Source organism: Ptychodera flava, chromosome 12 (assembly GCF_041260155.1).
Source record: "Ptychodera flava strain L36383 chromosome 12, AS_Pfla_20210202, whole genome shotgun sequence".
In the NCBI taxonomy this organism is placed as follows: Eukaryota; Metazoa; Hemichordata; class Enteropneusta; family Ptychoderidae; genus Ptychodera; species Ptychodera flava.
Window position 1 is genome coordinate 11,460,795 of NC_091939.1, and position 27,827 is coordinate 11,488,621.

The 27,827-nt window shown below is 39.7% G+C and overlaps 3 protein-coding genes across 3 annotated transcripts in view; 2 read left to right on the top strand and 1 right to left on the bottom strand.

Annotated features, from left to right (window-relative positions):
• The window catches only part of LOC139144997 (leucine-zipper-like transcriptional regulator 1), a 28,449-nt gene extending 23,655 nt beyond the window's left edge, over window positions 1–4,794 (top strand). The window contains exons 15-19 of the mRNA XM_070715881.1: window positions 43–208; window positions 678–859; window positions 1,440–1,537; window positions 2,236–2,422; window positions 3,367–4,794. Coding sequence (XP_070571982.1) covers window positions 43–208; window positions 678–859; window positions 1,440–1,537; window positions 2,236–2,422; window positions 3,367–3,498 — 765 coding nt within the window. The 3' untranslated portion in view covers window positions 3,499–4,794. The remainder of the gene's footprint in view (window positions 1–42; window positions 209–677; window positions 860–1,439; window positions 1,538–2,235; window positions 2,423–3,366) is intronic.
• Window positions 4,264–17,777, bottom strand: LOC139144995 (uncharacterized). The gene is made up of 7 exons (XM_070715879.1): window positions 17,675–17,777; window positions 16,895–16,996; window positions 15,055–15,117; window positions 13,846–13,965; window positions 13,438–13,478; window positions 12,888–13,100; window positions 4,264–12,174 (listed from the first exon to the last, which is right to left on the bottom strand). Exons 1-7 carry the CDS (start codon window positions 17,711–17,713, stop codon window positions 6,078–6,080), a joined length of 6,675 nt encoding a protein of 2,224 aa, XP_070571980.1. The 5' UTR covers window positions 17,714–17,777; the 3' UTR covers window positions 4,264–6,077.
• On the top strand, window positions 17,681–25,770 carry LOC139144996 (armadillo repeat-containing protein 5-like). The gene is made up of 4 exons (XM_070715880.1): window positions 17,681–18,134; window positions 19,027–19,057; window positions 22,334–24,440; window positions 24,800–25,770. The coding sequence occupies exons 1-4, from the start codon at window positions 17,874–17,876 to the stop codon at window positions 25,644–25,646; spliced, it is 3,246 nt and encodes a 1,081-aa protein (XP_070571981.1). The 5' UTR covers window positions 17,681–17,873; the 3' UTR covers window positions 25,647–25,770.
• The last annotated feature ends 2,057 nt before the right edge of the window (window positions 25,771–27,827 follow it).

Genomic DNA, 27,827 nt, shown 5'->3' on the forward strand with positions numbered 1-27,827 from the left:
TATTTTTCATTTATTTTAACGGATTGTCTTCTTGTGTTGTAGGAATTCTGTTTGAATTTTATCGTCAAAGAGAGCAACTACAATGACATTGTAATGAGTAGGGAATTTGAATCCCTAGCACAGCCTCTGATGGTGGAGATTATCAGACGACGGCAACTACCACCAACTAAACCACCGCCAGAGCCTCACGTTGATGCTGTCAAAACCAGTGAGTTAAAAAAAAAACTTTCCTTTTCGGTGTGATCGTTCTACATGTCTGATTGACAACTGTGCGCCCTCAGCGTTTTATAGTGTATGGTCATGACTGAGGCAGTAGAGTTCAGCTGATGCTTGTAAATTAGTCTTCATAAAACATGGATAGGTGTAGGTTGAATGTAGAGACATTTCATGTAAAAGAGCTGACTGAGCCATACAAATGAAAACAAGTCTTGCAGAGCATATATATTCAATATCATTGACAATGTATATACTTTCTTTAGTAAGTTATTTAGTAACTTATTTTTTGTACGTTATTCCAAAGATCTAGCACAGTGACCCTAATTTTTGTTCTCTATGTAATGAAACAGTATTGTTTCAAATTTTTTCATAAAAAGACTGAGCAAAAGCTTAAAACTTTCAGTTTTCAAGTCATGTACTATCTGGAGTTAACCCATGGATTTTCTGTCTTTTCTCTACAGCCAACTCACTTGAACAAGATACTGAGGTCTTCCTGAAGGGATCCCTGGGTAAGGAATTTTGTGACATCACCCTGATGCTGGACGGAAATCCAGTGCCTGCCCACAAAGCTATACTGGCTGCAAGGAGCAGCTATTTTGAGGCCAATTTCAGATCTTTTATGCCGGATAATGACCAGGTCAATGTAAGTAATCCATCTGTACATTAAAATATATATTTCATAAACATGATGCGATATTTGTGTCTTAAACATACAGAGGCAGTATCTCCACACTTCCATATCTGACTTAAACGTGAATAATGGTGCCTTGATCATTATACTATAGCCTTCAGAATAAAATGGATACTTAAAGATTACGACTTAGAGGATAACATCTTGGAGAAGCCATACTGTCTGAAAAAGTAACCGTTTTGACCCCTAAAAAATGAGATCCTCTGTTCCCTATAAGAAGTAGATTGATAGAGAAAAAAAATTGAATATTGCAATATTGTCCAAATTTTATTAAAGAAATGCTGAAATTATGTATTGCAATTATTTGTAGTGCATCTTTACTTCATTACCTGCTTTCAGTATCGGAATAATGGTTTCATCCCATAATCTTCAGTTGGCTTTGATATATCTATGTACAAAGTAATTTGGATATGAAAGATGCTACGCTGATATCATCATAGCTCTACCCCATCCTGTTTTGTTTTCAGTGTCCAAATTTGACTTCCACACAGTGAAGTAGGAGGATATTTAAATTTTACTTTTTTTCTCTCAGATAACAATCGGTGAAATGATACCATCCAAGCAAGCCTTTGACTCGTTGCTACGCTACATTTACTATGGCGATGTGACCATGCCACCTGAAGACTCCCTGTATCCCTTGACTTGCACACACTGTACTTAATATCCTATAGAAATTTGGTGAGACCTCCACATCTTCCTGATGATTCTGCCAATCGTTATTGCACTTCATTTAACCCTTTCACCACCATGGTTTGGCCTAAATCCATTGTTATCAATGGTGAGTTTGGACCTATTTACAGGACACTAGGGGAGAGCAGGTTACTTCACCCCTTTCCTGTAATGTTCATCTGTTGCCCACTGGGTAATGTTGGTTATAGCAACTTACAAAATATGGATTTTCACTATTAAAAACGTCTTGCTAAGACACACATAAACAAAGTGGTTTCCTACTGCCTTGACCTGATAGTGGTAAGTGTATGTGACAGTGATTTGTGTAATAGAGTTCTGCCAGTTGTCGTGATTTTAATGCAGATCTAAATGACTTTGACCTAAATAAAATGACTTGACCTTCAAACCCTTGACTTAAGTTGCCGTTTTCTAAAAAATACCATGCCATTTCCCGTGAAATGGTGTTGACAAACTCTGGTATAGTAAGTAGATATAGAGATAAATAGTATGCAAACTATATATGCTGTAAATCATAAAATGTAATTCTTAGCTTCTCTGTGAATAATTGTTCCTTGATCTGTTTTTGTATGTCAAATCAACTTTACTTCTCTGTCGATTATGCACAGCTAATAACTGATATTCCTTGACTGACTGTTCAGATATCTGTTTTCGGCTCCGTACTATTACGGATTTAGTAATAACAGACTGCAGGCTTTCTGCAAACAGAATCTGGAGATGAACGTGTCGTTCAAAAACGTGGTCCAAATCCTGGAAGCGGCGGATAAAATCCAGGCCCAGGATATGAAGAAACACGCTCTCAGCATTATCACTCACAACTTTCCCAAGGTAAGATTTTCAATCTTTCACCCCCACTTTCCTGTGTAGAGGTCCACCTTGTCCATTGAAAATGATGGGATTGGGACAAACTAATATAGTGAAAGGGTTAAAAGGGTCTGCTATCTTTTGCTATTTCATTTACCAGCAAGTTCCATCAATGTTGGTGTACTTAAGCAGATTTTATCAGTTTTTCTTAGTGCTGGAAAATCATTTAACCCAACAACCAGACATCCAGACAGTTAACTTTGAAAAGTTACTGGCCAGAAGAAAATTGCACCTACCCTGATAATAAATTCTTCTATACTGCAAACAATACCTACCCTCTGATCTCAGCAGAGCAAAAATTAGCGATTATTTCCATTTGACCGTAGGACAGGTTAACCTGCCTGGCCAAAAATTTACCTGTCTTGGGCAAGCAGTTATTTCCTACTCTGCCTCTCAATCAAATTTCAAACGTTGACAAAGTATTGTGTATGCATGTACTTTGACACTGAAGTTGTTATGGCAAAATGACTATGCATTCAGTCTTTTGGTACTTGTACAGCCATCACCATGACACTGAAGAAATATCCTTGGCAGTCATTTCTTTTCCAGAAAGATGAAACTGTCACTTGCTATAGCTTTTGTCTTTCCATGACTTTATTTTGAACACAATGCACAATTTTTGTAAAATTTTGGATCGCTATCAAGAAAAAAAGGAAAAACAAATTGAATGTTTTCATTGAGTATTGCTTTCTTCATACATATAAAGAATTCTTTAGTTTACAGCCTGCTGAAACCTTCACTCACACAACTGTGGGTGCTGTTGGCCAGAATTTGATTAGTTGGCTTCTTGAAAGGAGAAATTTTAGAAATTGTTTTTGTTTATGCAGCTGACATGGTATGTTGCGTCCAAACTCAATTTTTGAATAGCATGAACTTCTTTAGTAAACGCTTAAATGTTTCGTTTGCAGGTGGCAAAGTTACCCAGGATCCGCTCTTTAAACAGGCAACTGTTGCTAGATATCATGGATGCCCTGGCCGAACACATGTCCGAGAGCCGACTCTGCCAAGACATGTCATCGCTGAGCTCCGACTGCCACTGAGATATCCCACCACCGATCTCAGACTGCCAATTCAACACAACTCTGTCATGTGACTAGCAATCTCAAGCTCTGAAGTCCTTCCCACCTTCAGCAAGCAGACTTGAAAGGCAAGCCACAGAACCACTGTAGGCATACAGTCTAGATTCTCAAGATGTAGGACACTTTGGAACTCTAGAGGGCATTCTTCATATCATTCAGTTAAGATATGTTTACATAAAGGAGCTGGTAGAGTTTTCTGCTGTTGCCAAAGATGACAAATCCCAACCTTTATCAGATATCAGTAACCATTTGTGTCCACTGGCATTTGCGGGGAATATACCCAACACTGTAAAACTTCAAACTTGCATGCATGTGGCACCAGTGCAATGAACGTCATATACAGTTGTGTATTTATATTTATTCTATCATGTTTGTAATGACATGAACAATTAGCAGTAAACAGCTGAATAGGCAGGCCTGTTTGGGGAAAAAAAGACTGTTCATTGGGATTCCCTGTCCAATTCCAGAAGTTTTTGTACATAACATGCACAAAGGTTTTTATTTTTCATCAAATTATATGTAGAAGTTTAAATGTCTTGTATCAAATACTACAGTAAATGTTTAGTAAAAGTCCAAGAAAGCTTTTGTATACCTGGCAACTTCAAGTGTGTTGCGAGCATGTACTTCTGTGAAAGGTACTTTTGATTCCGTTGTAACAAAATATCTTGTTCTTGGTCTTCAGTGGAACGTAAAGTAAGGTCAAAACAAACAAACAAACAAATCATATAATGGGCATGAAAATATGTGCATTTAATCAATTTGTCATCACTCACTTTTTGCTGAACTTTCCAGAGATGCTGTATCTTGTGGTTGCAGCTCAATTTTAGGGTGAAGCTCCATCATAAAGATACATAACATGGGTTCAGAGAACACCACTTTGGAAAAAAGACCTCCTTAACCTTGTGACAGAGACAAACATTCTACAAACCATCTGTTTTTATTTCAAGCAACAAGATATCTGGTAATCCAGTTAAAATTTGCAGAGGTTTAAGACCTTTGCCTGGGGTGTAGATGTTTCCCAAAAGATGACATTCAGTAGCTGGCGAAGACAAGACACCACAGATAGGACACGCTGCTTCAAGCATTAGCGCCCTCTGTGTTAAAAAGTGTGTACCATTTGTTTGGCACTAATGGCACGAATATGTAGTCTCATCTAAATCTTTGAAGTCATGTACAATTGTGATTCACTCTAATGGCCAACATTTTTGACATGTAAGATCACCAGTCAATAAAAGCAAAGCATTGTTCCTGGATAAATGATTTTCTTGCATGTTAATTTTTGCAAAAGTTGACCTCATGCTAGCAATAAATGAATGGCAACATTTTATTGTCTTGCAAGTTTGACGCAAGACACTTACACAGTATATATCGTACACTTGATACCTAACACTTGAAAAACTCCCTCTTCAGTTGATGTGCTGCTCATTATCTGCATCTGACATACAATACTCTTGAACTTGACTTGCTACTTGCTCATGTCAAAGGCATTTGTCAGCCTGAATGTGAATACACTACACTGGGGGAACAAAACATGACGAACAAATGACCTACCCTACTTGTTAAACTTGACATGCCCCACTAAAAACTAACAGTGCAGTTGATACAGACCACTTGACATTGTAGCGAAAGGAATTCGATTCCCCTACTTGAAAAAAAACAAACAATAGAGTGTGCACAGGGTCGTGAACAACCCTTGATATACTTAAACACTAAAACTGGTATACTATACTTGGTAAAAAACACTAAAACTGGTATACTGTACTCTATAAAAAACAGTACAAGTTTATGTTCAAGTGAATAAACTTGGGTACTCTTAAAATGTACCATTAGCATTGAAAAACCTGCGATGCAGTAAAAATTAAGTAGCACCTTACAGAATAAGGATCGTTAATATTCATACATTCAAATGTGGCCAATTTTTACATTGTGCGATAGTTGCAAAGTGTCGGTGGTTGTCATAAAAACAGATCAGAGGAGATGTGATAAAATCATTGATAACTATCATATGATAATGTAATCAGCTTGAGAGGAATTTGCAAACAGGTGTACCATATGGCTGAGGAGACCAATATTTGGTTCAGCCAGTAGGTTTTACATGAGATTGATTTCCACGTCTGCTCATTCTACTACATTCGGTGGCAAACTTATAAATTACAAAGATTATCAATGTACTCTCCAGAGTAATCGAAATTTCTGATTAATTGCATTCATTATGTTAATCCCAGAAGCCATGATATGACAATTTAAATAGCATTTTTTTTAAAGTTTTCTTGTTAAAATGCTTAATTAAAATGCTCACTTTTAAAAATATTCAACATGATGCCATGGAGTTATCAAAAAGACATTCATCTTTTTTCTCATAAAAATTTCTTCTCAAATAACAATAAAAATTACATGTGTTATTTTAATTTGAGACAGAGATTTCAAAAAAGGCATATGGTGACTACAAGCTGCATGCTTGCAGTCGAGTCAAAATTGCATTCAATGATTTCAAGACATTTACCAGCACAGCACGAGGTCTTTGTCTACGTGCCGTTGGGTCAACCAAGTATACTTTCTGAAAACAAAAACTGATATGATTTCTCCCCATATTCTGACGTTTGATCAAGTGCAGCTGGAATACCGATATAATTGCTTTCATTCTGTTTGCCATCTTCACAGGCGTACTCTGGCGGCAAATCCAGGCTTATGTTGTAATTATTGTTTCCTATTTTAATTCCAGGGAGAGTCACGGAGCTAACCTTGTTCTGGATAGAAATTTGGTCTGGCTCTTCATGTTCTTCAGTGATTTTGTGAGTGACAGAACTAGCTTCATCACCCATTTCAATGTCAAGGTCAGTTTGGGGCTGACTCTTTTCATTTCCCATTTGTCGTAGTGTACCTCTTGAATCATGAGCATGTGGTGCAGGCGATGTTTTTGCTGATTTCTCATTTTCACAAACGTACTCTGAAGTTAAGTCCAGGGTAATGCTGAACTGCTTGTTGCCGATCAGTATCTGTGGCTGTGAGGAGACTTCAGGGACATAATCTGATAGCTGGTCACTTTCCCCCATTGCAGTATCGTCAGTGGATTCTGCACCATGGATTATGCGTACTTGCTTTCTCTTTGGTTCATTTGTTTCCAATTGTTCAGTACAGTCAAAGTTTTGGTCAGAGCCTGTGTTTTTGAAGTTTGTTCTGGTAAGTTCCAGGCCCTCACTATCACGCATCTCCATTTCGAGGGACTTGGGCGATTTTTTCTCAATCTGATTTCCATCAGCGTACTCTGAAGGAAACTGCAGGCTAACATTTAACACTCTGTCACCTAGCTGGATTTCTGGAAGTGTCATAACCTTGCCAGTCTCACCATCATTTCGTTGGTCCTGCCCTTGCAAAATATAACCATCTCTTCCATTGCGCACAGCCTTTCCTCCAAGACTTTCTCTTCCACTTACAAAACTGTGACATTGTATTTGGATTAAACTGCCGTCAAGCTTCTCTGTGCTACCCATATCAGACGACTTCGTATTAGAGTTACCCAGTACAGGAGTCAAATCTGAACCTTTCATATCTTCACAAATATACTCTGAGAGTAAGTCTAGGCTTGCATTAAGTTCTCTATCACCTGGCTGCAACTCAGGTAATGCTACAAGACTTGATTTCATTAAATTGCGTGTATCATCTTCACCCCTCTTCAGATCGGCCATCTTGGTTACCATGGTTACTGCTATCCGTTCAGCATCTTTGTTGATACACTTAGGAGATGTCTCTTGACTTGATTCTGTTCTTTGTGTGGTGATTTTTAAATCGGACACTGTTGTATGACCTTCTGCTTTGTCAGATCCAGTGATGTTACAATCATAGATCTCCTTATTGGCTATCTTCCCGGCATCAATATACTCATTGGTCAAGTCCAGACTTACCTGAAGATTGCTGTTGTCAAGTCGTATGTTCGGCAGTGATATTTTCTTGCAAGTATCTGGTATTGCTTGAGGTACAGCCTCTTGTTTCAGTGTCTCTCTTTGTGTCTTGAGTTTACCAGTGTCATCGCTCTCTTCTATATCGCTATATTTTGGCAATTGCACCCTACTTGCGCCAGCTTTCTGGCCAGTCTCAGTTGAATGCTGTACTTCATGTCTGTCACATTTGTCAGCTTGCTTGCTCGGCTCGCAGATAAAGTCAGAGATCTCTGTCTGCTCACCATTACAGCCATCGTCCGAAAGAAATTCTTGACAGATTTTGAAGTCATTCTCACCGACCTGTATCTCTGGCAGTATTGTAGATTTGCCGATACCTGGCAGTGTCACCTCCACAGGCTCCCCGGCGTCATTGACTCTCTCCAAGTCTGAAAGACTCATGTTGCTCTCGTCAGGGTCAAGTTCAACACTTGATAGTAACTCATTTCCACTTGATTGAAGACTCCACTGCTTGACCGTGTCAGACACAAAACTTGTTTCTGTTTGATCGGTTTCAGAACAGTTCTCAGAAGGAGACACTAGGCCCGCATTCACTGGCTGGTTTGATACGTGCAATGCTGGCAGAACCACACAGTTGGAGGTGACCGGCTTCCCCTTTGTTACATCTGCTTTTGTTGCAATTTCATCGTGTAGGTCCAACCTCCCAGCGCCATGATCTTCCTCCCATGGACAAGTTTCACGTGAATGTGGTTTATCAAGGGTATCGTCATGGTGACAGAGTTCTTGTTTCTGTGATTGCATTCTTTCACATTCAAGGATGTGCGTCCGATTGGCTAGTTCAGCTTTGACTGTTGTTTGTGCTTTATTTTCCTCTATGTGAACACACTCAGGAGGGACATCTTGCACAAAACCCCCTTCACTGTTCTGTGCTGACAAGTTGACACCTTCTACAGACTTTGAGGTTGCCTGGATTGTGGACATGCTTACATCAAACTCAGTTTCTGTCTTCAAGCCTGCAGTGGACGCTGCATTTCCACCTTTACTGCTGTTGATTTCAACTGTTTGTGGTTGTAGCCGTTGATCAATGTCAGTAGTTGGAACATCGCCTTCTGACGGTTTTAACTCACAACAAACAGCAGCCTTCTGCTCTTGAGTGTCACTTGAGGGCGCACTTTCAGATTCTCTTTCACCATTACAGACATACTCTGGAGCTAGATCTAGAACGATGTTTAATCCTCTGTCACCTATCTGAATTTCTGGCAGTGTCACAACACTTACATCATTTGCTGTTACCTGATGTGCCAACTTCACTCCACTGTTTTCTCTTTGCATGTCAGAACAACTTCCATTCTCTCTCTTCTCCAGATGACTTTCTGCTGGTACTTCCCTATCACATAAGTTTGGGCCACACTGGTCAAAATTCTCAGATTCACATTTGAGATGTTTCACAACGGTAACACCTGCATCCGATGGAGAGGCTGGTCTCTCCTCTGTGTCGTTTTCACAAACATATTCTGAGGAAAACTCAAAGCTAACTGTCATTTCTCGTCCACCGATTTTAATTTCTGGCACACTCACTTGAAGTTGTGTGTTTGGATCATTGCCTTTCTCCTCCAACTGTAAAGCGCTCCTTTCTACCGGTTGAGTTTGATTGGATGAATCAGCATGCTCAACTTCCAAGTCGACCACTTGATCTGGAGTCAGCTGTAGTGAATCACTCTTGTCAGATTCATCGCTTTGCTCTGAAAGCAGCACAGTGCCTCTGTACATTTCACTGTACATTTCACTTGAACGCAATTTCACAGGTGTAGTTTGCTCATGACCTGTTCGTTGGTGACAACTTGGCTCAACAGAATTGACCTCCTCAAGTATTGATTCATTCTCTTTTCTTCTATCATTCAAAACCACATCAGGTGACTCGATTGGATCCGTACAATCATTACTAGTCATTTCTCTCTCCTCCTCTCTCTCCAACCACGGATTCTCACCCAATGCTGGATGATGCACATTCATTTCTCTGGCGGTATATTCTGACCTGTCCTCATCTGCTTTTGTGGACTGATGACAATTTTGCCGTTGTACGTCCATTCTGTCAAATTCACGAGCCTCCAACTCTCTGTCTATTGGAGAGGTGTCGGCAATTTGTATGATTGTTTGTGTCTTTTCTTTATATCTTGTCGGAGGATCTTCCTCCTCCTCGTCAAAATCATAATGATGGTCACCAAATCTTGAGGAGTCTATGTTCACATCCTCCTCTTTGACTTTCCTTTCCACTTTGATCCCTCGAACAGATTCACTAGCAACAGTTTGTTGGTGGTCAGCTCTAACACTTTCCTCGTGCTTCTCTTCACATCCAGCAGAGCCAACAGAACTCTCTGAATCTTGCATACTGTCCAATTGTTCACACTGATTCAATGTACTGACTTGATAGACTTTCCCAGCGAGTGCCAAATCACTGTGTTTCAGTGTAGCGGCTTCACCACTTCCAGACATTTCTTTCACTGGTTCTGTGTTCTCAGCATACATGTGATTTGTGTCCAGCCGAATGTAATCATTTCCTTTGACTTTCTCACCACTCTTCCACACGTTTGAATGGTTCACAGTTATTGTCGAGACGCTAGCAACCTGGTCTGGTTCAGCTGTGTTGAAATTGCACACCAATGGTGGCTGGCTGTACTGACTAGAACAATCCTTTTCTGTGAGCAATGAACAACCAACGATCATCTCTGTGGCCTGACCCTGGACCTGTGTTTCACTGTCATTGTTAGGTTGATGATCTACCATGGTTTGAAAGTGAGTAGAACCATCATTGTCATTACAATTAACCTCTGACCTTGACTGCTCAATGTTTGTCTCTTTAGCCTGTTTTTTTGCAAGTGGTTCATCCACATCATTATATCTATCCCCCTCCGGTGCCTGATGGACGCTATCATTCCGATCATTTTGCTGACTTAAAATAGTGGAAGTTTCAGGCTCCGTCGTTTGTTCTAACCATGGATAAACTCGTTTCTGTTTCAGTTTGTGTTTCATGTAGCTAACTTTCAGCTGCTCTGTTGATGGTGGATTGGGGCCTCCCAAGCCATACCTTGGAACAAATCTATCCAGTTTTACTTTTTCAGTCGGTATCATATTCTGTATGCAATGAGCCATCAATTCAGTGATGTAGTCATACGTCTTTTTTGGAGACAGAGTTAGTAATGCCCATTTTTTTGAAAGTTTGTTGAAGGCACGCCGATTCTTCACTGGATGCCCATCCCTCTTGTTGATGTCTGTATGGCTGTTGTGATCGATAGTTGCCAAGGAAACACACATTTCATACGTTCGTCCTCTGTAACATCTTTTGGAGGCATATTTTAGGATGACATTGTGATAACTTTCCAGAGTTCCAGTGCTGCGATTTCTTACGTAGTACTTCAGCGAATCAACAAACGTCTTTCTGCAGAGGAGTTTCTGTACCACTTTGTATGCAGAACTATTTTGTGACAGGTAAGTGAGTCGTTTTGCGGCAGGTGGGAGCTGTCTGGGATGAAATGTGCAATGGCCGCCCTCCCAGGCGTGCTCTCCCCGAATGTGATGCAGGAACTGATGGACTATCTCTCTCATCGTATCTGGGTCTCCGTTGCAATGTTGCGCAGCAAAGTAGAAATGTTTGCGAATGGCTGGGATCCACGGAACCAGCACTTTATTTGCTTTCAGGCGCGATTCCAAAATCAGCTTCTTTGCGATATTTTTCGCTTTATGCCACATGTCTTTTGAGTACTGAATTGCACGGAACCGTTCTTCCTGCATCATGCTGGTGATCGCAAAGTGATCATCCGTGACAAACTCGGTGACGTTAATCCCCATATCTTGTACAGCTGTCATACTCGCTCGTGCACATACGATTTCCATGGTCGTGGACTTCCCATCCACCTCGCGCACGTCAAGATGCTTCTGAAATACAATTTTGTTGGTTTCTGCCATCATCAGAGTGTACGTGTGTTTTGTCGCATGCATGCCCGGAGAGTCGCTGCGTCCATCACCCTGCAGAATGACAGGTTCGCCGGTCTGAAGCAGATCAAGCTGGATTTTTCTCATTTGGTTTTTCGCTGCCTGGAGTATGACATCACTCATCGCATGAATTATCTTGTAACTGTTCTGCACGGTGCCAAGATTCATGAAGCTGAGAAGCCGAGTCAAGCGATGCATGTTTGGCTCCCCCGACAACACATATGCAATGACAAGAATAAGATTTATGACGAAGTGGCCGTAATACATCTCACTGGAGTACCACTTTCCAACATGTGAACACAACTGACACTGAAAACTTATAACAATACACACGCCCTTTCTTATTTCTTCAATGATGCTGACGCTGCCCTGACATTTCTGACAACGGACCAATGAGAATACAGACCGCAGCTGATCTACGGAAACGATACAGTTGGGTGCAGTCGCATATCGTAACTCCTCCCCTAGGCTAGAAAGGGGTTTCAGTTTCAAGTGCGGTTCACTGCTGTCAAAGTATGATGGATGAGCAAAATACTCTGTTGTTGGCATTGGTTTTTCTTCTAATTTAGCACGCTGTCTAATTAGTCGTTTTCGCCTCCTGATCTTGTACAGCTTCTTTGCATTGCATTTGCTTGGTTTTGCCCCATTATCCACTGGAGTGATGGGTTTTGCTGCGTTATCTACCAGGGTGACATTAGTTCTTTGAGGGGCCTGCTCACTGGGCTGTGAGTTACTGCCTTTACTGTTCTCCCTGGGAAATGAAACAGAGAAATCATATACTGTGTAACATTGGAATACCAGGTACTTCACAACATATACTAGACTAAGTGCTCCAAGTCTGTGGGCATTATCAATATCAAAACAGAGTAAATTGAATAAACTTTAGCAGACTGCCACGCTACTGGGAGGCTGTTGCGTAGATCAGGGGGGGAATGCTAGGCCATGCAGCCAGTAACTACTGCAGAGAAAAGCCAAGCGGCTGGAGCCAGCTGTCTAAACATATACCAATATGCTTCAGCTTTTCATTTTGGTCTACTCCAGATGGATAAATAAAAGCAAAAACAAAGCTGGCAATGAAAGGTTTACTGTTGTTATTGTTTGCACATGTGTAGCTGCCTTGGTTACGTATAAATGAACTTCTTCAACATCATCTGCTTGAAGAAAGTCTACAAAGCCATGATGAAATTCAGATGCTATGTTATGGTACAGTATATGACATAGAAAATGATGAGTTAAATTTTCGATCTTCTCTGATGTGAATTTGTTCTAGCCATAACAGTCATATGGAAGCCACACAACAAAGCAAATGTTACATAAAATCTGGTCCTTCAGACAACTATCAAGGGTACTTGTGTCTGGAACAGCAAGCCTGTCAAAAAATATTGCAGCCCGCTAACTGATATAATTTACTTGATTTATTTATATGATGTATACAAAGCAATTATACAAAATAAAAAAACTTACACTATCTGCTTCAAGTGGACCATGGCAAAGAGGATAAATGCATCATAGGACTGGTGCATGAAGCCATAGGCTTTCCTCATTTCCTGGAAAAGTGGCCAGGAGTGTCTGATACGAATGACGTGGGGTGTTTTAAGATGATGCAAGGTTCTCCCACTCTCTCTTGTCCCAATGCGAAGGTCTTGCCATTTCTCTTGCAGGGAACGGAAAAACCAACTTTGAAAAAAAATTGAAAATTAATTAAATAATTAATTAATTTATTTATTTATTTATCCATTCACTTCATTATAGAGATTCTTTTTGTATGGTCTTAATGTCATATGCTGGCATTACACTGTAGCACAGCCATACAAACCACTGTTGTATGCTCACAACAAACAATTTTTAAACCTTTTCGCAAAATTCTCAACTGCATGAATAGGAATGAAGCCTTCAACAGCTCTGTATTTAGCGTAATATATTCTCAAAAGATGATAGATAAATTTTTATGATTTTCTTTGCACTTGACTCTCCAATATAAACTTGTACAACGTAACAAGCAAATATGACTTACCTCATCTGGAACTTGGTTTTGGGCTTTTGTGTCAGTTTATTCTAGTATCAGTGGACAGAAAAAGCTATAGTTATAAATATGATAAACGAGAAAGATTGATTGATTTTTTGAAGTTTATCTTCTTCCCCGAAGGTTGCTGTGCAAAAGTATACGCAATGTCAAACTGCTTTGGATCAAGAAAGCTTTCTGCAACCCCTTTTACCGTGGAGCGCTCACCAACCCATCCTTGCAAAATGCTGACACACCAATATCTAGATATCTTCTTCAATCACAGTATTATGTTACTTATTTGCCCAAAGATCGTTTACTTCTTTCCTTTGACAGATTTAAGATTTAAGGCTGATATAAAAAATTTGTAGTTCCTCTCTACCAGACAATATCTACCGAGGGAGCAAAAATTCACAATACCTTTATCCCATGTTGCTTCTTGAATTCTTTCCTTTCTGAAGCTAACTTTGGCTTAGCAGTTTTTTTTACTCTCTGTGCGCTCTTGGTTTTCTCTGTTCTCTTGGTTACGTACACTTCAGACTGTTTAAGACATGGAAATCAAAGATTTGAACTGGTCTTCAGAACATCAAAACGGGGAGAATGGATATATATGGCATGGTACATTACTGTACGGTACAGTACATTTAAATGTGGCTGATGATGGGAATGGAAGTTATCAGTATTCATGTGACACAAACCCTACACAACAAAGCTCCAACAGCTGTACTTAATAAAACCAATTTTGAGTAAACCTTGGTGCAAGAAATCATGGTACACAGTTCAAAACTAAAGGAAGCTAGCTCATTTACCTCATCATCGGCCAGTAATCTTGAAAGAGGTGAGACACAAGATATCAGTGTTTTGTTCTTTTATTTAAAAAAAAGCAGCGTTTCTCATGGTTTCTCTCACAAGGGGGAATGTCTTGGGGCATTTGGTACTGACTTTTTTTTTTTGGGGGGGGGGGGGGGGTGGTTCCATAATAAGTTATTCAAATTAAGGCTTTTTTTGGTTAAAGTTACAGCTACTGTCCTTTTAAAGTGAAGTAAAGAAAGTAAATTTGTAGGCTTTAAGCAGCAAAGAACAAAGGAAAAACTTAATATCAGTATGTGGCTATTCCTTGTATATTTACACCAGAATTTCAAGTACAATTTTAAATATGTAAGTAATCTGGCAGGAAACATTATTTTCTGTAAAAATTTGATGTTCTTGCCAATTCTGTTATTCTGAACTTATGGGAGAATGCATCTCAGGTCTTTCAGAGTGAGGAAAATTTTCACCATGTTAGTTTATTGAAAATCAAAAAATTTTATTTGTTTTCATACAGTTAACACAGGGATGGCAGCCATTCAGAACTTCAAATATAAGTAAATGTTGGATAATTTGTTTCTTATTACCAAACTGCGCACAATTACCCTTGATTTTTGTTCTTGGTTTGGTAAGAAAATGGGTGAAAGTTTAATTGAGGAAAGTTGGAGCAAAAGTTTATGTCTTTCACTTGAATGGCACATACAGACTCAGCTACCTTTGCATTACCATAGTAACCGATACCTCGAGCAAGATGCAACCAAAACAATGTACCAGGGAGTTAATTATTGCCACTGAATGAACAACAAAATACGTCTTGCTTACACTTGACTTTGATGCTTGGAAGTGTTCATCCAGCTCTTTTTCAAGGTCCTTGTGAACTTTGACCTGAATGAACAATAAAGGTGGTAATAACGAGAAAAATTATGTGCTTCAAAGACAAAATTTCATGCATTTCTGTACAATTTTTACTAGCAGTAATCACACACACACACACACACACACACACACACACACACACACCACTGTGCAGCTAGGAGAAGATGACTAGTCTACTCCTTGTAAAGTCCCTGAAATATTCATCTTGGTAAATGATGGATGGACCCCAAACCTGTACTAGGGAGCCATCATTATTTACAGCCTTAAGGGGTCAGAGGAATTTCATCGGAAGCTCTGAAATTTCCAGTAAACCCGTGCCAACCATGATGAATTTGAGTAACCCCCCTCTCTAACAAAGAAATTTTGACCGACACCCCCTCCACTTAGAAAAGTTAAATATCAATACATGTATTTGTATAATTTACAAAAATACAGCAATAGTAAAGACCTTTCAAATCCTCTTGTACCCAGCTAGATTATCATTGGTTATCTTATGACGGTTGAAAAAGGTGAAACCGACAAAATGAAATTCAAAGTCACAACAAAATGTAGATATAAAAGCTCATGCTACAACCAGTATCCTACCATATAGTATTGTTTACCTTGGATGGTTATCATGACTAAGGTTTTCACTAAGATATCTGACAGGGCAGAATTTGAAAGTACAGGGGGAGAACACGCAGGAGGCTTAGGAGGAAACTGTCATAGGGGGTTGCATGTCCCTGTCTTGCATGGAAAATTTTGAGAAATTGATGTGTGCAATGGTGCAATCTGAGTATATAGGTGTGGCTGGTGTTTTTCAATGTGCATTTTTACTAAGTGAAACTGTTAGAATACCTCACATCGAAAATTTTGAGAAACTGATGTGTGAAATGGTGTAATCTAAGAGGGTTTCAATTCATTTTGCACCAAAATTTGAGTAATCCCCCCTTCTTTCTCTGCAGTTTGAACGACCCCTGCTTTCAATTTTTTGAGTGACCCCCTCTGATTCGCCTGACCACCCCTATCCGCACGGGGGTAAATAATGAGGGCTCCTCTATTCATTGCAATCTGTCTTGTCCCTCCCTGTTTTGTAATTTGGGAGGAAAAAAAGCAGACCTTTGAGTTTTGAGACCTGCATTGGTGCTTGATTGGTTTTAACTTAAAGTTGAAGTATTTTTGTAAAGATAATTGTCTGCTTGAATCAAAATGCAGACTCTTGGAAAGATAGCAATCACATTCTGTGGTAAAACGGGAGTTATAAGGCTCATGGAAATCATAGCACTGGGGGCGCTATAAACTCAAAATTTCCATAGACTTGCCCATGCAAAAAATTCATCAGTAGTCAGCTGACATTGACCTGACACCTGTCAAGAGGATTCATGCCGCTGAATATATAAAATAGGAAAATTCAACTCAACACTGCTGTGGTGGCCATGGAAAATTAATTAGTGGTCTTGTGTCTTATGATATTTTTCATATTAGCCTTTTTAAGAGCTTGTTTTCAACTGTTTCTTGTTATCACAATGGAATGGTCTTACTTGTTATCACAACTTCGCATGGCAGATCACATTGGACATATGTGATAGGACATGTTAAAGGTATATCATACATCCTGGATTAGAAACAAATGCAAACACATTGGTCTCTTGCACACACTAGCACTCTCTATATGAGAAAAATTTGGATCGTAGACAAGATGAGCAGGCTACAGGCATCAGTGAAAACACACAGTGACAATAACAGTATGGAGGGTCCGTAATTGACTATACACTAAACAAACAGGAAGTGTAGAAAAGTGGCATACTGGAAGAATGGAGAAACGGGAGGTATCAATGGATCCAGTGTCAACTTTTGCTCTGTCTTCCTTTTGTCCCCTCTCCTCCAGTTCCTTACAGATATCCTGCAACTGGAAGCAGAGTGATGAAGTGTGAATTGATGCCACTCAATACCATTTAACCTTTGGGTCACCCATGAAAAATCACCTGGGTCAGCTTGGGTGAAAAGGGGACAATGTCACAAACGATAAAGGCCTAAATTTGACCATCTCGTACGTCAAATTCTTTGGACTGCCGTCGCCACCTCAAACTTATTCTGTTTTACCGTCGGGCTAAAGTTCGGTATCATATAGAAGCCATCGAACAAATCATGTTTAACTGTTTACATGATTAGTGCTGACCGCTTTGATTTCCATGGCGAAAGAAAATCTAGATATTTAAAATTGTTAATTATTAACAAGATGTAGCCGATTCAGCAAAATTTGCTGCCTGATGTATGATGCTGGAAATCACAAACAAATACAAGTTCCGTGCGGACCAGAGTTTACTAGCGGAGTGAAAGGCTGAAATTTATATCACTATTGCATTTAAAGCGTATGAAGTTTGTAACATGACAAGAACAACATGGTCACCCTCTTCACGAACACGGAAACTGTCCAAGGAAACGAAATTTGATGATGAATGACTTGGCATATCGTGCGATTTAAGACTGTTAAGACTTAGACGTGCTGCATGGTAACAAACGTCAGAAAAATTCATGTAATTTTCAGCACGTGCAGTTTGTGCGATCCTAAAAATAATTTACTCACGCCTAGGATATCATCGTCATTGGCGATCTTTTCATCCATGATTGGAGAGCACGGTGCTGCCTGACCTGACTCGAGTACGGGGTAGTGCTTTTCTTTCAAAACTTTAAAGGTAACCACGCCCCCAACCAGAATCTCCCGCGAAACAGACGATAAAATTTGAACTTCGACCTCTCATTACTGGAGGAACGACGGCACAACAATGGCGTCTACCGGCGATATTTCTTCGCTGAACAATTTAATTTCGCGATTAAAATACGGCCAACCTGCCCAAATTGTGCTTGATTCGCTGACAAGAATCAGAAGCGAATTTATAAGAAGATCAGATGGGGTGGAAGAATTTCGAAGATTGGGAGGTTTGAAGCCTCTGCTGACCCTGATAAGCACACCGAACGAGCGAATTGTTGACGTTTCGTTGAGTATCCTTGCGAACTGTTGTATGGAAGAGAAAACTCGAATACAGGTAAAAATGTGTATTCTCAATAAGTATACAAGCTTTTGTGGAATCTAGGGCTTCATGAGAGGGATGAGGAATTGAGTAAGATGTATTTCAAGTGTGCACCTAAAAATCACGACTGAAAATTTTGACAGACTAGGGTAAAAACTGCCACTGAACTGCGTTATTTATGACCGGGGGGGGGGATATTTGCATATTATCTACATAAAGTATACTCGACAAAACAGAGATACTTACACCCGGTACCCTGACAACAACATTATGTAGTAATTTATGAGTATATCCGGTGCCTCGCTGTGAGCGCTTTAACGTTCACATATCATATTTGCCATTCATTGTTTTTTTTTGCAATTCAGAAATAATTATCGATTCCAACAATTTTAACAGACGTTCAATGATTTCTTCACACAGTTTCATTATATTCCTTGTCAAGTTATTTCTACACAGAATTTACTTATTACAATATGCAATATTATTTATTCTTTATTTACTAATTTCAATTATGTTGTCTGTGTTTCTTTTATTTCATCTCGAAATAGCTAAATTGGTTTTATATGAGATACATGATCAACATAAGTCCCATGAAGTTGTTTTTTTCTACCATACATCCATAATAAAGCCATTTCCATCAAGGCATAATTGTATGCCACCATGCACACCAGAAAATTCAAGCCGTTGTTTCCAGTCTGCAGCATACCTATCTTCTTGAGGTATAAAGTTGTGATTTCATCTGTAATTGTTCCAAAAAAACTCTTTTAAAAACATATTTGTCAACAAATTTATATTGTCCAAGTTCAAGAACTGTCAAAAATAATTAGTGGTGAAGAGAATCTCAGAAAAGGAACAAAATAAGAGTCAATACAACATTTTGCAGTTTCTTCCATTTCCTTCCATTCAGGTAAAACGTCTCAATGGAATAAAACCTGTGGGTAAGTATCTCAATTTATTTTTTAGTTTTATCATAGATGTTAGAAAATTTTGCAATTTAAATTCTTTAGTGGTACGTTGAAAGTGTAAAATAATTCAGCTTTGTAAATTGTTAATATTCTTTCCAGTTTCATAGACACTTGTGATTAAATCTAATTTACTTGAGCCATCTTTCACTTTACATACAGCAGTAATACTAGACTAGAAAATCGGTTGCTCAAGGGCGCTTTCTACGAGGAGCGTCCTCGAGCGACGGATCTTTCAGTCTACAGTAATACATGTGTCAGAATTCTGCAAAACATTTTTATAAATCACTACTTGCATGTTTATCAACATAGGTGGTTTTGTTTGTTTTTTGCTGTCTTTAGCTCACACTTGGTATATGTATATATACACCAAAGACAGTTTTAATATGGTAGTCGGTGGCGTATGTATGTCTGTCTGTCTGTCCACATCAAAACTCTAAAACTGTTGTGCTTATCATCTCAATATTTAAGGTCTACAGGTGCACCCAGTTTGGAGAATGGAATTTGTTCAAATGAACATATTATTAGTGTAAAAAAAATGCAAATGAGGTAAAAAAAGTCAAAATTGTGCAAATTGCTACAGTTCTGTAACCAAAGGCCAGATTTGGTTGAAACTTGGTATGCAGGCTCCCCAAGGTAGCTTAAGTTAGATGTGTACAAATTGTAGTGAAATTTTCATAGTTGTGGTTTTTGGGCAATTTTTAGCTCCGCTGTCAGCGACGCGGAGCTTATCAAATAGGTTGATTTTCCGTCGTCGTCCGTCGTCGTCCGTCGTCCGTCGTCCGTCGTCCGTCGTCGTCGTCGTCGTCGTCGTCCGTCAACAATTGCCTTCTCCTCTGAAACCGCAAGTCCAATTGCTTTGAAATTTTATATGCGGTTCACTTTGGGTGACCTCACTTAAGTTTGTTCAAATCGTGGTGAAATTTGCATATTTGTATTTTTGGGGCATTTTTTGGTGTTTTTGGTAAAAAAATCTTCTTTTCTCAAACCGCTTGTCCGATTGCTTTGAAATTTAATATGCAGTTTACTTATGGTGACTTCAGTCAGATTTCTTCAAATCGTGGTGAAATTTGCATATTTGTATTTTTAAGGCAATTTTTGTCATTTTTGGTAAAAAAATCTTTAAAAATCTTCTTCTTCAAAACTACCGGTCAGAGAGCTTTGAAATTTGGTACATATGTCCCTAGGGATGATCTATTTAAGATTTGTTCAAATTGTGAAGAAATATGCAAATTTGCATTTTAAGGCAATTTTTGCCATTTTTGGTCAAAAAATGTATTTCTCAAAAAGTACTGGTCTGATAGTTTTGAAATTTGGTATACAGGTTTCTATAGATGCACTTAGTAATATATATTGAATTTCTGATGAAATCTGTAATTTTGTATTTTTGGGCAATTTTTGCCATTTTTGGTCAAAAAATGTGTATTGCCAAAACTACTCATCTGATAGCTTTGAAATTTGGTATAGAGGTTCCTACACATGAACTAAATGATATGTATTGAAATTATGATGAAATCTGCAATTTTGTATTTTTGGGGCAATTTTTGCCATTTTTGGTCAAAAAATGTGTATTTCCATCTGATAGCTTTGCAATTTAGTATACAGGTTCCTACAGATCACCTTAATGATATTTGTAGAAATTATGATGAAATCTGCGATTTTGTAATTTTGGGGCAATTTTTGCTATTTTTGGTCAAAAAACGTGTTTCTCAAAAAGTACTGGTCTGATAGCTTTGAAATTTGGTATACAGGTTCCTACAGATGAGCTAAGTAATATATATTTAATTTCTCCTGAAATCTGTAATTTTGTATTTTTGGGGCAATTTTTGCAATTTTAGGTCAAAAAATGTGTATTTCAACAACTGCTCATCTGATAGCTTTGAAATTTGGTATACAGGTTTCCATAGATGAACTACATGATATTTATTGAAATAATGATGAAATCTGCAATTTTGAATTTTGTGGCAATTTTTCCCATTTTTGGTCAAAATATGTGTTTCTCAAAAAGTACTGGTCTAGCAGCTTTGAAATTTGGTATACAAGTTTCTATAGATGAACAAAATTTGATCTGTTGAAGTTATGATGAAATCGGCGAACTTTCTTTTTGGGGGCAATTATTGCCATTTTTGGTCAGAAAATTTTATTCTCAAAAAACTACTCATCAGATAGCTTTGGTTGACATGTTCCTAGGGGTGATCCGATGTGATATTCAAAGTATGATGGAATCTTCAATTGTGTATTTTAGCAGCTATTTTATCGACTTTTTTCTGGCCACTGCATTGAGCTATCAAAGATTTCCACCTTCTTCATCAACATGTGTCAAAAATAGTTATTCTCTACATAAACACAGCGGAGCTATATCGGCCGCTAGGTCGCTTGTTCGCGGTTTTGGTCAAAAAATCTTCTCTGAAATTGTTTGTCCAATTGCTTTGAAGGTTGGCATTCATGATCCTAGTGTTGACCTCTGTCAGATTGTTCAAATTTCAGTTAAATTTTTATATTGTATTTTTAGGGCAGTTTTTCCCATTTTTGGTCAAAAACAAAGCGCACGTCTTGTTGCTTTAAACTTGATGTGCATATTCCTAGGGGCAACCTTAGTTTTGTGTCTGCAAATTGCAGTGAAATTTTCATATAAGTATTTTTGCGGTAATTTTCCCAATATTAGTCAAAAATCTTCTCTGAAACTGCTTGTAGGATTCTTTTGAAATTTAATATGGTGATCTAACGGATGACGTTAGTTTATAGTAAAGCTAATTTTTAAAAGTGTTTTAACCAGTTTATTTGTCTATAAATACATAGTTCCTTTTTGTTCTGTTAAAAAGGAATAAAACAAGAATAATTTGTTCTATGGAATTTGTGTTTTCTAATTCTGCATGTTGGTTGAAAAACGAGACCATAATTTTCATAGTATCTATTCATGTATTTAAGTATCTTTTAACTATCTTGCGCTTTCCTCCTGATGTGCAGTGGGCTCTTAAGCTTATATCTGATTGGTGGATTTTCACTATTCACAGCAACTTAAGGAATCTATTGTGTATAATTCATTGAATTGGTCAGATTCAGCCAACCAATTTGATAACAGCTTCCGAGATGCTGCACATAAGCCCTACATTTTGGATACTTTAGTTACTTGTCATTTACTATGCCTAGACAGCACATGGTGATAATGTGAGTGATAGAGGTTGACTTTTGAGTTGGCAAATATAGATAGATTAGATTGATTAAATGCGGTCTCATTCTGTGTCCTTACAGTTTCCATTTTGAAGACGCTGAAACAGACGAGTATCCTGAATCGAGCAGCGAGAACATTGGCTAACCTGGCAATAGACCCGAATATTGCTGAATTCATTCACCTGGAAGAAGGGGCAGTTGCAACCTTAGTGAGTCTTCTACAGAACGCAGAGGATGACGAATGTCGTCAAAGTGTCATCAGGGCACTGCGTCAGCTGTCCAAGACAGAGAAACACAGGGACATTGTCATTGAAGCTGAAGGAATTCAACCAATTGCGGAGTTGCTGAAGTCGAAACACACCGGCGTCATTGTGGCCAGCGTCAGAGCTGTAGCCGAGATGACGAAGAATTGCGACCTGAATTGTGTTAGGCAGGTCACCGATGCGGAAGGGTTGGCAAGCTTAGTCGACCTCATAACCCATGCAAAAACTGTCATCAGGGAACACGCTGTATTGTCGTTGTTTAATTTGATGTCACATGGCATTGTACGCCCTTCTGTCGGGTCTGCAGGCGGGATCAAAGCATTCATCGGTGATATCAAAAAAGCAACCAACACTGCCACCTTGTCTGTTCAACTGCTTTGTGTCAGCTGTCGTGAAGTAGTGAATCGGGTCAAAATAAGAGAGCTCGGAGGGTTGGAACTGATGATCGAGATGTTGAAACTGGATGAGTATGCGACCCATCATGAGACTATAATAGCATCGTTTCTGTGCTTCGTGTATGATGACAAGAGCCTTGACGTAATGGTAACAAATGATGTTGTTTCTGTGTTGTTGACCCACCTGCACCGAGCCATTGGAACTGAAAATCAGCAAATGTCAGCAGACTCAAGTATGGACGTCTCAGATTTGGTGAAGCCGAGCAAAGCTGGTGAAAATCCGGAAACAGAGGTGACTGCTGTCGAGATTACGAGAAATGAAGCCATTGAAAGTGACTGTGTTCCCAGTGAAACCGATTACACCAGTAGTGAATCGGCTGTCTGTGACGAATTAAAGACACCATCAGTTGGTAGAGTTGATCATTTGGCGTCAACACCACAGTCCAAGAGGCAGTGCAGCAGTGGTGGTGGTCCCACATCCTGGCCTGGTCTGGAAACTCCGGGGACTACCAGAGCCTTTTCACCGTATCTATCCCCACCTGGCGACCATGACACCACGGCCCAGTATGCCAGTCCCTCCTATAGTTACTCCCCTCAACACAAGATGTCACCCTACGCCAGCTGGTCACCCCCAGGTAGTGTGTTCTCAGTCTACTCCGACACCAGCGATCCAGGATTCCAGCCGGAAATGTCACCGGTCCATCACGCCGAGGAAACAGATGAGGTATTTGAAGATACTGCAGACGACAGGCTGTACAATCCTGAGGTAACACCAGAAGAAAGTGCTGGCAGTTCACACGTCGTAAGAGAGGATGCAGTGGAGGAGGCTGATCCATCAGTATCTGGAGAGGCTAGTATGGACAATGGAGTATTGAATGATACATCAAGTGCAGTCAAAGGTGGCACATCAGAATCTCCAGCTCAGAGCAACAGTGATGATAACACAAATGTTACAACTACATCCATGTGCTCAGAAAGAGACTTTGATAACCTACAAACGAGCAAGACCAAAACACATGTTGAGTGTCCCGAACCAAAGGGCTTGGAACATAACATACTTCTGTTTCTGTCAAGGCTGTCCCAGATTGAGGACCCAAGTAACATTCTAGTCACAAAGCCCTGTTTGAAATCCATCTTGGGGTACATTGTAAGCACTTCAAGCATAGGCAACCGAGCAGTCCGGATCCTCACAAGACTGATACGGAACCCACACTGTTTTGAGTCCATGGTTCTCAGTCATGCACCGTCACTCATACACCTGCTCTTGGAAAAGTCAGTCACAAATTTACCAGAGAGAGACGATCCTGATTTCACTTCAAGTCCTGCGAGTGACACAAGTAAGGAATGTGAGGCCTCACAGGACGGCAAAGAGGACCAAGCAGATTGCCTGAAGTATGCAGAACTCCTGCTGAAGAATTTAAGCATTCAGGGAGAAACACCATATGGACAAGGGGTGATTTCCCATTGCCTCTTGGCTGGAAGTGCACAGGAAAAATTGGCCGGCGCCATAGCAGTGCCGTTCATTTACAGGTGAGTCACGTTCGACTCAAAAGTGAAGTGCTGTGAATTGTTTAGGACAGGAAAACTTTGATCATCATGTTTTTTGAATTAAAGGGCCAGTAGCTGTAACCGTTGATGATTTTTTTCGCTCTTTTTGTCGTAAATGTCAATTACAGTTTCTTTTTCTACTCCCTAGAGCATGTTGAGATGCACAGTATTCAGCTTGTAAACTCAGCCTGTACTTGTGTAGACTGCATTGTTATTGTTGACAAGTGAATTCTGGTCCGGATTAGCATTCAAATGTAAATAATAACTGCATATTATAGAGACCCTGTATTTTGTCAATCTATATATGGTGGTCATGAACCCATATTCTCTGTCATTCGCAGGAATTCAAGTCTCAGGAAGAAGATGCTGACTGAATACAGTGCTCTCAGAACACTTGTATCAGCCATCAGAACCCTGTCTCACGAGGACGGAGAAATATCAACAATGGCTGCTGATGCTCTGTCACACCTTTCCGTGGAGGTGGGTATAGCAGCACCAGCAGTGGGAAGGCTGCCCTCAGTGGTCAAAAGTAGAAATGTGCTAGCATCAGCCAACCAAGAAATCAGGGATAGTACCAGTACATTTATTTCACGTGATGTTGATGTTTGTGCTGATCCAGGTCAGGATAGCTGTGCCTACCAGCAATCACGATGTCAGAGTGATATTCAATTTGCTGTAGCAGATGGCCCAAAAATCAAGGCTAACAGGGAACAAATCGCCAGCTCATCGACGGTGTTTGCAGCAATGTTGTCAGGGAGCTATGTTGAATCAAAACAGAGCGTGGTTACCATCAATGAAGTGACCCACCAAGCATTTTCTTTCATCGTACACCATCTGTACGGATGTCGCTTAGAAACCTGCGCAGTGATGCAGGAGCTATTAGACACCATTGAAGAATTGGAATTAGAGATTCTGGCGCTGTCAGACCGTTTTATGCTGCCGACTTTGTTAGAATTGTTACACGACGTCATCATTGTACGATACTTCAACTTCTTGAGCATTGTTAGACTGTACAGATACTGCTGCCTGTACCACTGTGGCAGTCTTCAAGAAGAATGCCTCAGTTTTATACTGACAAAAGAGACAGGCATAATGACACGAGTTGCGTGTTTTAAAGAACTTTCTCAATGTTCAGAAAATGACTCTGCTTACGATAAGATATATTCCCTCATTGAAAGGAATATATGAAGTATTGGTGTTCATATTTTAAGTTTCACCTCCACCAAAAACTTATAATTTTAAATTATTTATTGTAATGTTGTAAATAAAAAATGTACAGCAAGAAAGAAAAAAAGAAAATGTATGATACTTGAAAAATGTGTTGTTGTTTTTTATTTTTACTCATTCCATAAAAATTTGCAAATTCCTAGGAAAAGCAAAAGTTTGGCTGCTGTCTGTAAGGTGAATATTCTAAAATTTGAGAAACTACTGAGATCTATGGTACAACAAAGGCTAGGTTTACTGTATGAATAACAGAATCCCATTGCAATTTTTTCATCATATGACAAAGATCACATTACACCAACTAAAATTTTTGAGACAATATAAAAAATCTGACATGTGGGGATGGCTCTCATAAATCTGCAACTAGGTCAGAAAGCTATCAATCCTATTAATTTAGCCAAGGTCCATGAAGATACTTGTTCCCCATTGTCTTACACCGACATTGGTTTGAAAACTCCCTTTGTCTTTTCACATGCGCAGCCCAGTATTAATGCCTTTTTTGATTCCCCCGTTGGCCGTATATAGGATTTGCCCCCTCCCAAAGGAAATCCGTCAACAGCTCGTTATCACACTGTCACACAAGTAATATCCTCATAGACTCTCCACAGTCGCTGTGCCTTGTTTTGTGCGCGTCGCGATGGGCCTGCATTCGAAGGCTGTGCAGCTGTGAACACGCGCTGCGACTGTCGGTTCTTGCAAGTGTATGAATATTCATAAGGGTAGTGACGTCAAAAGAAACACCTATCTAACTGGGCGGAGAGAATATATACTAGTAGCTGGTAGACCTATATACGCGGTATGTTTTTTATTTTTCATTTTTAATTTTATTTGCTATGCTACCTGTCATTTTTGTTTGATTAACGGATGTGTGGAGTTCTATAAAGTACCGGATCAGGCAGAAATCCGACCGTCGCTTGCAAGAACGTCCAGACCCTGGGATTCGCGTCGCGTCTCTGAAGGGCGCGCGCGTGTTCAACAGGGAAGAACGCGAATCGCAGGGTCTCTGCCAGACTAGTAATATCCTTACAGATTCCCTGAGTGTTCTCCGTAACTCCCATCGGTCTCTGGCTTTAGAGGGCGCTCTCCTGGGTGCTCTCTCATGCTCATAGTCACCTGTGGTTCGATACACGGAGATTACCGCTGTGGCATGGCATTGGAAAAGTAGGCAGCGGCCCATCGCTATGTATCGAACCACAAGCAACTGTGGGTGCACTGGCATGGCAGATGACTCAAATGAGCAAGACGCAATCCGGTAATCCAATACCCATGGATCACGGGGAACTTAGTCTCCGATGTTTGATTGTCGTTTGTTTGTTTGTTTTTGTTTACAATACAGATATAGAGTAAATAACAGCAGCAGACACATGGTTTGTTTGCTTTAAAAAATTGTAAAATGAGCGCAAGTACAACACGCACACACTGCCCGAACTAATCCTCTGCCCGGACAAATACATTGAAGTTGTAAAGTGGTGAGATACTAGTAAGCAAAAATATTGAAAAGAAGACCAGCATTTGTTATAATAAATTTCTTCAGATTTATAAACAAACACAATGCCCCTGTAAGTATCCTCTCTCTCTCTCTCTCTCTCTCTCTCTCTCTCTCTCTCTGTTAAACGCGCGCGGTGATAGGTTCTCTCAAATATGAAACAAGTACCACTAACTTCATTCAATAAGCTTATCGTCGAACAGGGTGCTCAGGTAAAGCGGAGTTTGCAAAAAAGTGCGAACCCACTGTGACATACATCATGCGTAGGCCTGTACGATATGGATATTTGCCATAAAACTTGGGTCATTGATTAAGCGAGGTTCTGTTGAATGCATAGCAATGTATTGTACGTGCGCTCTTGCTAAAAGTTGAACCAGTTCGTATTCAAGACACGTGCCAGACATCAGAAACTGATATACTCTACAGTTCAGTCGTGCACCCGTCGGGTTCGTAATCCCTGGCTTTAGAATCGTTGAATTCTCGAGTGTTCGATATCCTGAACGTGATGATGCATTAGTTTTCCTTTCATTTTACCCGGTATACAACAGAAGACCTTTCCAATCTATCTTTTAATCAATCTTACAATTGCACTGTGAATATGCTCGTTGGATATTATGTATTTGATTCTTGTGATGTCAGTGTGTTTCGAATTTTATCAA